Genomic DNA, 15,076 nt, shown 5'->3' on the forward strand with positions numbered 1-15,076 from the left:
CAGAAGGGCAGCGGCGCTAGCGGCGCTCCCCGGTGACTTGTGCTCCCGCCGGGCGCCGGCCTGTTAGCGCCGGGGCGGAATCAGCCTGGTTAATCTGCGGCTGTCTCGCCCTGACTGGCAGAGCGTTACCGCGAGCGACTGGAAACAAACGGGCGGGTTAGAGGAGGAAAAGTGTGTGTTTTTGTGGAGCAAGGGGGGCTGTTGAGAAATTCACCTACGCTGCAGGACTGAGCCGCCACGGGAGCGGGACAATCTCCGGGAGGGGGGCTTCGCATCTGGAAGTTAGCTCTGCTCTTTATGGGCCCGGAGGGAGCCCCCTGCCTTCAGAGGTCCAGTTTCACTGCGCCGCCTCACACAGAGGGGCCCGCCGTCTGGCTCAGACGCCGCAGCGAACACAGGCACCGCAGACAGACAGGCACAGCAGCCCCCGAACAAACCAGCCCTGCCTGAGACTGGGACCTGAGGCCCAGCCACGGTGAAAACAGGAAGGCCTCAGAGGAAAAGCCCCAAATAATGATTGAAAACAAACTGCCCCCCCTCCCCCCCAACCCCCCGTCCGGCCGGCCTAACTCTCTCCGCAGTGCCAGTGGCTCTGTGCCATGTTGGTCCAGCTGTACTGCAGCAGAGAGAGTCACACAGATGGTCCGCGGTGTTTCCAATGGAAAGCGCACAGCAGCGGGAGGTCACACTGGGCTACGGCTAGACATGAATTAAAAAAACATTTCACAGAGCGAGCTGGCTACGGTGCCAGTTTTAAAAAAAAGGCCCACGGTAGGCACATGGGCCCTGCTGATTAGAAGCCACCCAAAAAACATGCTGCATGTGACTGTGGGAGTTAACCGTGTCTGCTGGTCAGGCCATGCTTTTCCATTCCCTTCCAGATTCAGGTTTTTAATGCTCTCGCCATCCTGCTCCTGGGTGTCTTTTGCGTTTCACAGCACCACAGCGCTGAAAGTTCACATAAGTAATTGTTCCATTATCCCTCCCATCACGTTACGATGTTAAAGATTACGCAGATCGCTCCGAACTAAGGGGAGGCCAAAAATGTGTGAAATGAACGGGAGGCAGAGAAGGGGAAATAACGACAGCAGAACCCCGATCTCTCCCGATTTGAGTTATGTCCCTCACAGTCGGAGCCCAGCCGTTTGGAAACAGTCGGCGCTGAGCTCCGCGGAGCCGGAGGCACGCGCTCGCTCTTCCAATTAAGCTTCCCAGATAGATGTCAGACGCTCTTTTCCACTTCAGGTGAGGCGGCGGTCCCATCTGTCCCATCTCCGCGGGGCCCTTTTCTCCTCGTTTCCTTCTTCTCTCCTTCCATTCAAACCTGGTGAAATCTCCGCCGCACGGGGGTCTCGAAAAAAGAGCGCACATCCGAGGTGCCCCATTACGGCCCCTGAGCACTGATGTGGTGCCCCGGGCTCCGTGAATGAGCTTTCCCACTCGAGCGCCGCTGCCAGTCAGGCCGGGACCTTCCCCTCACCTTTGTCCGTACATTTCCCCCAAGAAATCAAGCCCCGAATCCTGAAATACGCAACAAGAGAGCCTCCGCAGCTCCCCGTGTTCATCACACGAGGGGGGGGACCTCGCTTTAATGAAAGAAAGGACCTTTAGAAATAAGAAGCAGCCCCGTTTCTGGGCTGCTTTTGTACGGCATCCTAAAGGGACGGCGGCGGCGGCGGCCTCGACGGCAGGTCCAGCCGAGACGGAGCGCGGCAGCGGTGTGTGTGCTGCAGAGCAGAGCCGCTCTAATTGCCCTCAGACAGGTCTGAAAGGCTTTCATGCCCCGCCCTGCACCGTGCGCCCTCTGTTAAAAGCCCCGACAGCCTTACTTTCACAGGCACACAAGCACGTGTTGACACTTGGCGGGGGGGGGGGGGGGGGGGGAGGGCTGCCAGTGTTTGCTTTTAGACCAAGGAGAGTAAACATCAGGGAGGTTGGGTATTGCTTTTCTTTGCCACAAACAGGGCCTGTCCATCAGGATCAACAAATGCTAAAGTAAGGAGCCGGTTTAAAGCCACAGGAATTCCACCGCATGTTACCATTCTGTAACGTTGGGGTGATGATCTGGTGAACTCTGGATTTTAAATTCACCCCTCATTTCTTAAATCAAATCATTTTCATGATTTGGAATTTTTGGTTACTATACAACATTGCGAGTGGTGATTACTTAACGGCATGAAAACTCTGACCAATGACAGACGAAGAAGCATATAATACCAGCCTCCCAGGAAGTGAGTATGACAGCACTGATCTCCAGAAATAGCACGCAGACACTATGGGGACTGGACAGAAATACTTTGGGCGCATCACAAAGAGAAGGTTTCCTGTGACTGCTGTCAGAACGGCGGGTGGCAGCTAGCGGTTTTGCACACAGTGACCTCCTGCTGGGGAATGTCACAAGGTGGCGCTGAAGGCAGGCAGGGGTTTAATCCTACAGGCTCCTCGCAGAAAGAGGGGGGAACAGAATCCCGTTTTATGCTTGAATCTCGACACCGGAGATGGTCTCCGTAATCCTTACAGCGCTGTACCCAAATCCCTATCATTCCATTTTATGACCACCAGAGAGATCAGGGCTGCTGCTGACTGATTCCCTCATTAGTGTCTTTTTCGCCATCTAGTGGTTAAACAGAAATACTGCTTTTCCTGTGGGGGAGCTTTTCATGCAGGAATTGAGTAAGTGTAAAATGAGTAAGAGAGAGGAACGCAGCTGTTTCTACAGTCATATCTAAAACCTCCTAATAATTATTCTGTTCTCATCCTTACCTCTACTGACCTCAGATGAAGTGATTGAATATTCATGAAGAAGATTAATAACGAATGCGCGTCTATGCACATACGCCCATTATTAACAATTTTACTGATTGCCCTGTGCAATCAATAATGAGCACTCACCCTGGACTGTTGCCCAAGCTAGCATCTGCATATCCAAAAATGCACCTATTGATTTCTGCATCTGTGCCCTTTCAGTACAGTACTAATAAGCACCTTGTGTGTAAGAGGGCAAACCAGAGACAGGAAAGCCTCTCAAACTTACTACACGATGATTCAGAATGACAGAGCACCATTATTTCATATCCTACAATTCTGACCATTACTGCCACCAGTAATCATCAGAACTGTTCTTTTGAGGAACAAACACATAATTTAAACCAGAGAGAAAATTTAATCCCATTTCCAATGTTTTTTTAAACACTGCAACAGGCCCGAGAGAAGCGGCTGTGAGTCCAGATTAAGTCTCAAGGAAAAAGGACACCGGAAGCTCAGCTAGAGCCCTTGCTGCATCTGTCCTTGCTATACTGAGCTACCTGGCGGCTTATTTACAGAGAGAGTATTTTTTCTGTTAGTAGTAGTAGTGGGGACTCAACATTACGTCAACCAAATCTCCCCATAGACGTGGCTCAAAGATTGCCACCATCTAGTCTTCATGTGAGCAGCTTTCAATTATCTTATTTATTTATATTATAATTAGCTTGCTGAGACTAGATGTTTCGGTCAAAACATTAATCCCCACTAATGCACAGCAATGCTGATGTTTTGTTTTAAAACATTAAAACTAATGTTTGATCACCTGAAAATCATGCTTTTCTCTGTAGGCATTACTGGTCAGGTGTGATAAATCCCCTTTGTGACATCATCAGGAGGAGACATTTTATTTTAGTGCCTGGATGCCAACCCCAATGCATCACTTAAACTGTGATGTTTGAGAAGCCCTGGCCTTGAACTGCGTATGAGGGACGTGATCATGTGATCTCAGGCTCCCCACAACACAGACATACAGCAGGCCGGAAATGAAACTATGTGCTTGTCAGCAACTTCGAGACCACAGGAGAAACCACACATAAGGGAGAGAAGAATTATGGGAGGTCTCTGCCGCAGTTAAGTAATCAGTTTGAAGAATAGCTTGCGAAGACCTTGGAGGAAAAGGTCACCAAATTAGCAACGGTTTTACCCAGTGACCTAATAACTCCAAGGGTCCTGGACCTCTGAGCAGCCAAAGGTCACGACTCCAGCTGAGTTCAGAGATGCAAGGTCTGAAAAGCCTCAGGAGGTCCAGGTCCTGCCTTTCCTGAATTTTCAAACTCTAAATGATTGCCTTAGTCTGGGAACCAACATGTCCACAGCTTTCAGCCTCATCTTCCTTTTAAAAATGTCTTCGAGTGAAAACTAAATGAGACCTCTTTAAACAATGCTGAAAACAATTACATTTCCCAGTAGAGTGTAAAAAATCTACAAAGTGTGATTTCATGAACAGATTTTTTTCTTAACGGTGGATGTAAGGGGAATGCAGTGAGGGTATCCTACCAGGCAGGGCTGAGGCAGGAAGTTGCTGACGCGGGAGATGCTCCACATGCCCTCGAGGTACTGCTGCGCCTGGATGGTGACGGAGCCCAGGGTGCTCGTCAGCGGGCCCGTCCCGACCGTCACCTGGACGCTGGACTTGGGCCCGGCGGAGGCCCCCTGCTGCCAGCCCAGCCCCCGGCGCCTCTCGCCCGCGGACAGGATGGTGTGGGGCTTGGGCGGCTGCTTCCCGGCGGGCAGCGCCCAGTCGCGGGACGAGGACAGCGTGACCACGCCGCGGCCGGCGGCCCGCGGGGGCAGCCCCGAGAGGGCGCTGGGCGGCAGGTCGGGCATGTCTTTGGCCACGGCCAGGATCATCTGAAGGGCCTGCTGTCTCAGCTGGTGCAGGGGGGTGGAGCAGACCTCGCACTGGCCCCCGCCCTCATGCCGCCCGCGCGGAGGGTACTCAGGCACTTGGAGCTTGTCGAAGAGGAAGGCGGCGAAGCCCGGGTCCTGCGGGGGGGGGGGAGAACAGAGCGGGCCATTAGAGACACTTCAATCCACGCGCGAACAAAAGGAGGAAACAGCGTCTGCGACCGCTTCATTTCACCGGTCTGCCCCGCTCCTCGGACCTCAAGGATTCTGGGTGCCCTTGTCTGGGTCCTGATTTTAATCAGGCCAGCCATATAAAAGGCTATCGGTGTGGTCTTGAGCCTCCCCTGGGAATGGCCCAGAGACCCGGTCTAAATCCTGGCTTAGCCGCTTCCTGACCCACGAGGCGGTGTTTATTTAGATCGCTATCCTCCAGCCGCAGCTGCAGGGAGCGGATCGCGTTGCAGACGTTTGTGCCTGTTCCACGGTAATTGCTCGGGGCCTCAGCGAAAGGCAAACAGCAGGAAAATGAAGACAGGAAAAGTTTGTGGGGAGGAAGCGCGCGGATTAGAGACTCAGACCCCCGGGTGAATCCGATCGCTTTCCCCCGACTGCATCTCTCCTGCCAAATGTTCAGACGGGGTTTTCAACACAGGCTGCCTGGCATGCTTTATTTAGTCTAATGCACTGCAACAGGTGAGACTGGATGACTGCGTGCGACGCATCAGTGCTCATGTCACTACCCGCTGAGATGGGAAACAGACTGGAAGGACACCGCGGGGAGCAGGCTGTGGGGAGAGCTCCTCCCACTCTTCCCACACTACCTGACACACACCTCAGCTGGTGAGCGGGAAAGTGTGTGGGGGGTGGGGGGTGGGGGGGGGGGGGATACAAAACAACAGCTGAGCTGATGGGAGAAAGGGACACAGAGAGTATTTACATATGATAAGACGCCCGGCGTGAAAATAATCTGCTCCTGAAAGGCCGAAGCTCCTGGTGCACCTGATGACCACTCACATATCCCGCTCTCATGCTTATAATTAGCTGGCCTTCGAGAGCAGCCAAGTCACTACTGCTACCTCTCTGCAGTGCTCAGGAGAAGAGCTGAGAGGCACACACACACACACACACTCACACACATGCACACACACACACACACACACACACAGGCTCGCTCCCTCCATCTCCACCTCTTTCACACTCAAGTCTCTTAAGGGGCATAAAGGGTAAAAAGCTCAAGCCCGATGGCATTAAGGCCAAACACAGCACAACAAGAGCCCGCAGATGCATAAATGTTTACGAGGGCTCTGCTCTTCAGAGCCACGGCGCTAATCAGACTGCGGAGAAGGGGCTAGCGCTAGCTGGGGGCTAGTGCTCTAACCTGCATCCACAGGAATCAAGATCAATGAACTGTGACCAGATTTTTTTTCTCCCCCTCACCCAACGCACTGCGCACCGAGGGAGACGTGGGGGAAAGTTTGAGCGGAAAGCCTCAAGCACCACTTCAAACTAAAGCTAGCCGAAAAAAATAAAAAGAGGTAGAAGCCACAAAACGGCTACCTCATCCACTGGCTCAGACCAAAAAGCATGCCGTCATGATGCATCACAGAAGGTCGGAAGCAAACGTTGTTCCGGATTACCGGAAAGAGCAGCCACCACCTGACCAGGGCCTTCTCCACCCCCCCGCATTAGCAGGCAGCCAGGCAGAGAACATTGGATTATTATTCACCCAGGACACAGAGCAGTTTCCCCAGCACGCTGCAGGGCGCCTGGCTATAGCGCGACCCCAGAGCCCCTCACGGACCCTCGCAGCGCACAGGCCCACCCCAGTAATGAAAGAGATAAATCACCACCGAGATCCAGCAGGCCAGCGGGACCGCAAAGGGGGGGCTGCCGCCGGGATCAGCCCAGCTGGGAACGCGCGCACGTGGACGGACCACCGCGGTCTAGGCCCAGGCTTGATTTCAGAATACCCCAAAAAAAGGTGCTCGCTATTTCTTCAGCAACTTCAAGCTTTCCTTTTGCTCATTTTGCTCATTAGCTTCACCGTGCCCCCCGTCTTGACTGCTGGATCAGCCGAAAGGTGACATTCTCCCCAAGCGTGAGCTTGAGTTTACTGCAAGCTCCGAAAATCTCCATAAAGCCATCGGTAATATGATTTAATGGGCAATGCGGAGATCAGTATTCACAACGCAGAGATGTAGATGGCTCCCGTATCGGTCACTAAATACTCGCACGGCTTCAGCGCAGTTTTGACCCGATTAAGGATATGCATAATCATCGCAATAAACCACCAACTTTAAGCCATCATTACGTACTTGTTTTATTCAGCTAAGCATTCTGGGGATATATAGAGCTTATCGATCCATTCTGTCTTTAGTTAAATGTACAGCACTTTGGGGAAAATCTGCCATATTAGAGAGATTATGAAGCTCAGAACAGAAAAATTACACATCGCCTTCTCACCTTCTTATGAGGATCTGCACTCAACTGCTGATGAATTTTTAAGCACATTCCAGAGCTCAGTTACATGTAATTACAGTCATTTGGACTACCATAGGATGTACATATACAGTGGGATATTGTGTAGGATATAGCCTGAGTCAGGATTCTGAACAGAAGGTATTAGTTTTTAATATATTCACAAAAACCCAGACAAAGCCCTTCTAGGACTTCTGTGTCTACAGAAGATCTGACTAACACGAGAGCAGAAAAGCCTCCGTGAAGTTATGCAAGGGGAGGAGTCCTCAGAAAATCATCTGGATCTCAGACATGGAACAGGGAAACAGACGACAAGTTCAACCCCCCGCTTCTGACCATCCCAAACCTTGAGACGTTACTTTGAGAAAGAAACCAATTTCCCACCACACCTTGCTCCACACATTGTTAAGCATTGATTTAGGGAACTAATAAAAAAACGCAAAGCTCCCCTTCTGCTGTTCTTTTCAATTATGGAGGTTACAGACTGGGATTCCCTTGTAAAGCTGTCCGTGAAGTTTATGTTTCCAGGAGTGAGCTGGAGGTCAAAAGCGAGATGCGCCCTCCGCAGCGCCGGGTGTTCATCGCGTTTGATTCAGTGCTTTCAGCGCTTTTGTCTGGAGGGGTGGGAAGTGTCCTGCAAAGCATGCTGGGAAAGGTTGGTGGGGCCCTGCTGCGCCAGATGCCTGCAATCTGTTCAAATCTGAAGTTTGAGAGATCTGAAATATCGCAACATGGACAGCTTTAGCTTTGAAAACTCAGAACAAGTCCTTTTTACAAGCGTTCGTGTGGGAGGTTAACGCGCAAAAGTTCACACTCCCAAACTCTGTCTTTCAAAAAGAAATAAAACACCCAGCTTTCCTCCCAGTCGGAGACAAGAAACTACAGGTGGTTCTCTGTGAACAGCACACCCTGAGCGAGGCTGAACTTACCTCTTTAACAAAGTCTTTTTCCGAGGACTTGTTTAAGTGGTTATAAAACACAGTTAGTATCCGCATTTCATTGGTTTTCCACTACAACTACAAGACGTGTGCACCATGTGGTCCGCCGATAGCCAAAGGCCTCTCTCTATACAGACTGTTTTATGATCGGCTTAATCTACGGCTAACAGGTGTGAGCGTTTGTAAAGAACTTTGTCTCACACGCAGATGCACACGCTTCTAGTGTCCGAGCGAAGCACATCAACCCTCTCCGAGAGACAATGGCTCCAGCGGATCACAATGTGGCGCCAGGCGTCCCCCTTTGATAGAGATTTAAGCCCGGGCTGCCGTCTGCTTCCCCCAGTTGTTAAAAGGGGCCTCAGCCTTTGTGGGCAACAAGTGCAAGGTTACTGACCCACTTGCCTCAAGTCAATACCCATCAAAGGGGCGGCACCCCTTCCCTCTGCCCGGTGCACGAGCGCGTCGCACCGTGCGTGCCTTTAAATGGGAAGGCAGACAGCGAGGCATGGCGGGGCTGCACCCCTGGCCCACAGCCTTATGGGACACGCCTTTGGTTTACGGCCTGTCAGCATAGATTTTTTATTAAACTCCAGAGGCTTATGAAGTCAGATTCAATGGCCTCATTATGGATACGTGAGGGGCAGGCAGGGTGGGAGCCCCGCCCGTAGGGTGGCTGAGCATATGCCGCTGCACCCCAAGTTGGTCACAGCCTCGCACACGGATGGCGACGAGATGGAATGGGGGGGGGGGGGAGAACGCAAATCGTCCGGACAGAATATTTCATCAGAAATCCCTCGCCTGGGGCGGGAGCGGAACAGGCTCGACCGCAAGCGCTGGCTGGAGAGGGGGAAGGCGTGCACATTATTCCTTTCTCTTCGGTCCTCTGGGCTTCCGAATGCAAATGGAGGCCCGGGCACGTGAAACTGATTTTCAGATCACACACCATTTGCTCTGTCTCCTTGCTTCCCGCACACCTCCCGACAATGGGAGACGGGTGATAAGCCAGCTGAAGGAGAGTGGAACCGCGCGCGCTCGCAGTTTGATGAAAAGCCGCACATAAACCCTCCCCACACCCCGCCCCCCACCCCAGATGCGGACCTGTGACTCGTTTAAAACATACGAATGGGCTGCTTTAAAATGCATGAGGCTCTGGACTGAAGACTTTCGTCCATGGTCCATTAAAAGTAAAATACACTGTGAAACGTAATTTTCTGTTCCGTTAGGTTGGAAGCGGCTGTCGGAGAGAGGGAGCTGACCTTCACCGGAGGGCGTTTCCGTGTGCTTTGGAGGAGAAATAAAAAGAGTAGACGTGAAGCAAAACCGCCACCAAAGCTTTATGGCAGCAAAGAAATTTCAAAGAATTTTCTCTCACTTTCCCTTGCTCCCTTGTTTTCCTTCAAACTGTACAGGAGGAAGTTTCCCATAATATCCCAATTCCAACAATGAAAAACCGAAAATCTAAAAGGCCTTCTCAAAAACATGCCTTTCCTCACTTTATTGACTTCCTGTCAGCGCGGGCGAGTTTGACCGTTAACACACAATACAACAGAGCTCTTGAAACTCTTGATGTCTGCACATACAGCCTAACGGAGACCACACAGCTCAAGGCTGTGCCCAGTACCCTTCACAATGTAACTACGGCCCCCCCACCGCCCTCCTCACCCCTACTTCTCCTTGAGGACCACTGAAGCCAGACAGGGCTATTCTATTTACATGGCCTCTGGCACCAATGCCTCATCGGGACCTGGGACCTGCTTCGCCTTCTGTTTTTTCCACGGGACTTATCCTGAAACGAAAGGCTCCGTTCACCTCAGGGTCACTGACCCGCAGGGATACTTTCCCACAGGTACTCAGAGCCTTTTTCCCCACACTCACCAGAGAGATGTGCACAGCTGTGGGCTTGCTGGGAGTGACAGGGCCTGGGCTCACCACAGGCCATTAAGGCAGATTACAGCCCTGTGATAACAACAACATGTAAAAAGGTAACTCCCCCCCCCCCAACCCCCATCCTCATCCCCCTGCCACCCTCCCCTCACCTTGCCCTCTCAGGCCATGAGGGCCTGGGGCTGTGGAAGAATTCCTCTCTAGTACAGGGTAGGGGTGGGGTGGGGGGGGGGGGGCAGGCGATGTGTGGGCTGTAAAAACCCAGGGGCTCAGGACTCCTGCAGACTCAAGATGCCTGGAAACCATTCCGTTAGTAATTACAGGTCTGGGAGACAAGGGGAGAAGTCAAGGATCAGCAAGAGCCTGCTGGGATTGACCCTATACCCCTGGTGCGAAGAGAGGGTCTGTGCTAGAGATTAGCCACACATGCTCACGTCCCACTAGTGCCTGTAACCCAGCCAGATCTAATACTCCATTTATAATATGCCTGCTGTCTGGTACTATCCGACAGACACGAAGCAAGAAATGTGCTGCCTGGTCAAACTCAATGTCTTCGCCACGTGTTTCTGAGAAACTTTTCTGAAAATAGCTCACTATTCAGAACACACAGAACAAGATGAGTGAAGATTCAAAAAATATGTGAGAAGATCTGAGCTTTTCGTCAATGGATGGATATTAGTTCCTCATTTTTGTTACAAGCACACAACCAAAGATTATAATCACTCGACTAAGAAATGTCAGCCCAGTGCTTATGAACCTGTTATGATTTTCACAATTTACTTGTAAGAACAGCTAGAGAATTACATACGGGTTTGATTATCAGGATCTAGCCATACGGAGTATGTTAAGCAGTACGTAGCACACAGCAGCAAGATAAGACCCTCACCACTGGCATAAAATATACCTCATATGCCACATATTCCACAGCTACTCCCACAGCCGTATGATGGCTGCAATAAAAGCACCTTATGGGCATCATCATTCATACGTACAGGTGAATTTCAATGGCGCTTACGTTTAAGCACCACCAGCTAACCCACACTTAGCGGTCAGCAGCCCTGAAGGACACAGGAGGCTGTTATCAGATCACTGCTCGTATACAACCAGCCGCTAAGTGCGCTGCGGCTCCGGATCTCACACTGCGGTGCGCTGTTTACTGCGGCAGGAAGTGCATCTGTTGAGCAAACTGAGGTTCACAACAATGGAGCAGCCCACCAGGCTGGGGGCAGCCAGGTCTCCTCGTCTGTCTGAGCCTGAGGTGCTGGCCTGGTTCTCAAGACTTCCTGCCCCTTGCCATTCAAGAACTGCCAAAATGTCTGCAAGCCTATACATCCTCCACTATATGTCTGGATTTATAACTGGAGCATGAGTATAATTATTGAATCCAATTATAATTATTGAATCCCAATTCTTTAGAGTGGCAATTCCAGCAGAGACTGGCCTGAATTCTTCTACATCTGCTCTGTCTGATTTATATCTTTGATTCTAGAGCACAGGCATTGCAAATAGATCTCAGAATCTCACAAATCTGCAACAGATTTGAACGCTAATCTCTGATACCTTGAAAAAGTATGTTAATCCCAGAAAAGAGATCCTTTTTGTAACTGCTTTCAGTAATTATTTGTGACTTGGCTTCTTACACTTTATAAATGATTATAAAATCATTTAAGGAAAGTGACTCACTTGACACGCATTTTATCAAGTAAAATGTAGCATCGCCCAGAAGCCGTAAGAGAACTTTCGTTGCATGCAGTTGTCACAGAAATGATCATATTATTCCATTTCTGAATTAAAACGCGGCTAACGGTAATAATATTACAAAAACTATTATGCACAACAACAAAATAAATTACACGTTTACTCGCGAATTTAGAAAACTCGGATAACGTTGCGTTACAGGAGCGGTCATGATTAAATACGGTTACAAATAACTTGTAAGACTGAGCATTACATATTATATATTGTCTACCAAGTTACCTGGGTCGAAGATGATGCTCACGAGTTCTGCGCGAGGGCTGCAAAATGCTCCGCGCAGAAAAAAGCGCTGAACTTTACTCCGAAGTCAAGATCCCGGTTGATTCGGCCAGCACAGTCCTTCAAAAGCGCGTCTGGCTGTGTCAAGCAATCCGACCTACTGACAGGGCGGGGAGACCTTGCCGTCTCAGGCGATGAAACTAATTACATGGCCTCTCCCACTGGCAATGACAATTGGTTGCTCCAGCAGTCAAACGGCAGACTTTGCAAACTGCAGGGGGGAGAATCTTCCCCCATCAAGCTGCGTCTTTGCTGAAATGTTTAAGAAAAATCAGTGCTATGTCCAATTTGAATCACTGGTCCGCTAAGAGCACATTTTAAAAGGGAACGGTAAGCGGATGGGGTAGTGTACTAATTTGATATGATGTCGTGTAAACCCATTTTGCTGTATCGATGAGTCAGATTTAATGGATGTTTAATGTAATTACTCGCAAGCTCTTCCTCTGGTGTCACCGAGTCTTCGGCAAACATAACATTATACTATCACTGTTCCAAAGATCATACTTGTTGCTTTTTTGCTAATTTAACTCAAGCGGGGATATATTCTGACAAAATATTCAACTGTCAGGAACGATTATGTTTGCATGAGGACACTAATGATGGGGCTCGATCGGTTCTCTTAATGGTTTTTAGAATATTTGTGCATATCGGATAGGCCTAATAGTTTAGAAAACAATGCAGTTCAGGAATAGCTGGACAGTAATTGCAAAGTGTACGCATTTTTTTTTATTTTGTCTAAGATTACGCAGAACAGAAATAATCATGTCCATGATTGTATGGATGGTTCCGGATTTTCTACAGCTCTTTGTGTTGGGTGTAGGTAACAGATGTGTTTTCAATTCTGGTTAAAAGTAAATGCCCCCGTAACGCCTCTGTAATATTGAACATGTTTCGGTGCAAACTGCAATATTAATTGAAACTGAAAGTCATGTAATGTGATCTGGGACACAAAAATGAAAAAAATGTCTGGGAGGTAAACAAATCACATCTCCAGTTTTGCTTTACATTCCCTTGAGTGATAACTTGGAAATATAAACTTTTCTCTTTTATTATCCTTCCTCTCCCAATGAAATTCAATTTTAAACGAAGACAGCCCTAAGGTCCCAGAACACCAGTGAAATGGCCTTTGGTCTAGCTTCCAACAGAGAATGTACAGGCTAGTTCTTACAACGGCACTGGAAACGAACTTACAGCCCTAATGTATTATTCATATGGTAGTTTTTTAAGTCAATAAACTCAATTATTAGGCCTAAGGCTGAAATTCTCTGCTCTCACCAAACTGCCTCACTGTTTTGACATTTCAAACCGAATTCTTTCCAGGGAACATTTGTGAAAATGTTAATAGCCTCATAACAAAACATTCAGCAGACCCATGAAAGAACAAAGAAACTACAAATTAATATGTTTGCAAAAGCCCCATGCATTGCCATTACTCATTTCCCCCTCAATTAAATATATACCATTCCTGTGCTCGCGTGGCCCCAGTTGACATGGCGACCGACTCCAGGCCCTTTGAAGACCTGTGAAACGGGATAATTCTGCTGAGAGATGTGACACGGTGCCAGTGTGAGGATGTATGTTTTCATCCCTTTAAAACAGAAAGATTATAATTCCCTCTGGGACCAGGTGCTGGGCGGCTGCCACAAAATGTGCCCCACTTCCGTACAGTTAAAATATGAATATTTCCATTCAGATATCCCCTTTGAGTTAAGTAGTGGTGACAAGGTAGGCATCCTGGTATTTACTGGCTGAATGAGAAAGTTGTGGTACACCAATTACCTTTAGCTATCATATTTCCTTGTAAATAGGTTCAAAGAATATGAATACAGTTTCACAAGAATATGAATATGAAAAAAACAATTTGTTTCAGCTATATAACATAACACAAGCAATGACATGACAGTATGTTTCATTTTGAGACCCTGATGTAAAAATTCTGGCAATAGCACTGCTGACATTAATCCAACATATCCCATATCCCATTTGACTTGGGTATATAATGGGTAGGGAGCTTATAACCTAATGGTCACAGGTTCAATTCCCAGGTAGGGCACTGCCGTTGTACCCTTCAGCTAGGTACTTAACCTGCAATGTAAACGCTATGTAAAAAGGCCTGGATAAGAGCGTCTGCTAAATGCTTGTAATGTATAGTCTACAGGCTCAACTTAATTCCAGAGGGTAGTTTTAACTGCACTGCTGTTCAGAGATCATTTCCAATAAAACTGAGATGCTAACCAAGAGACACAGAGGAAAAAGGGAACACTGACACAAAGATAAGCAGGGAGGAAGCTTACGGCAAGCCGGAGTGGATTAGCTGCAGATAAACCAGGCCAGGGGAACAGAAAGCAGGGAGTCTGCTTTTGCCCTAGGTCTCCCACGCATCATCAAAGACAAGTAACACACTATCTGTTTCTGCTTTCATGGATGTCGTGAAAGAGCATGTGAGAGTCATTGGTGTCACAGTCCTGTCTCTGTTGTCCTAGTTTGAAGGTGGTTTCCGTATTTTGCTGTTGCTAGTTATGAGAATTCCTTTCATTACTGTGCCAAGGTGCTTAATTAGTAAGGTGACAACTCCTTCATCCATCACAACAGCAACGCATTTGAAATCTGAGAAAGGACCGCAGTATTCGAGCGTAATTTTAGCACATACTCATGAGAAAGTCAAGCCATCAAAACCATTACCGCTGCAAGGAGAGGCATCGCTCGTGCACACATTTCCCTCTAAATCATTAAGGTAAAGGCCCTTTGAGATCTCGGGCAATTGGAGACACTTTTGAGTGTGGAAATGGCAGCCATTTCTGCTGACAAATTGCATCCAGCTGTTTCCTGCGCCGTTCCCTGGACAGGACCATGTGGGGGAAGTTACTGATAGACAAATTATGTCTCCGCATGGTTGAGTAAGCAGGGCATTCTGGGTGCTAGAATTAGTGTCATTTCATTACCCTTCCTCAGCCAAACCCCACCATCGTCAAAAGGCTCAGCCATACATATAAACCTGATTTATTCAATGAATGCATTTCAATTTAAATACCTGCTGTGAATAAATTAATGGATAATTTCACCAATATGTAAATCGGATGCCCTTATCT

The 15,076-nt window shown here is 48.8% G+C and overlaps 1 protein-coding gene across 3 annotated transcripts in view; it reads right to left on the minus strand.

Annotated features, from left to right (window-relative positions):
• LOC135249940 (kinesin-like protein KIF26A) overlaps positions 1–15,076 on the minus strand; it is a 103,776-nt gene that overhangs the window by 52,009 nt on the left and 36,691 nt on the right. For 2 of the 3 annotated variants that reach the window (XM_064325668.1, XM_064325660.1), the window contains exon 3: positions 4,303–4,791. In XM_064325668.1, the coding sequence (XP_064181738.1) occupies positions 4,303–4,791 (489 nt within the window). Of the gene's footprint in view, positions 1–4,302; positions 4,792–11,930; positions 12,112–15,076 lie in introns of those variants that run through there. The other variant, XM_064325679.1, reaches the window with a different exon arrangement.

The sequence above is a fragment of the Anguilla rostrata genome, chromosome 1, assembly GCF_018555375.3.
Source record: "Anguilla rostrata isolate EN2019 chromosome 1, ASM1855537v3, whole genome shotgun sequence".
Classification (NCBI taxonomy): Eukaryota; Metazoa; Chordata; class Actinopteri; order Anguilliformes; family Anguillidae; genus Anguilla; species Anguilla rostrata.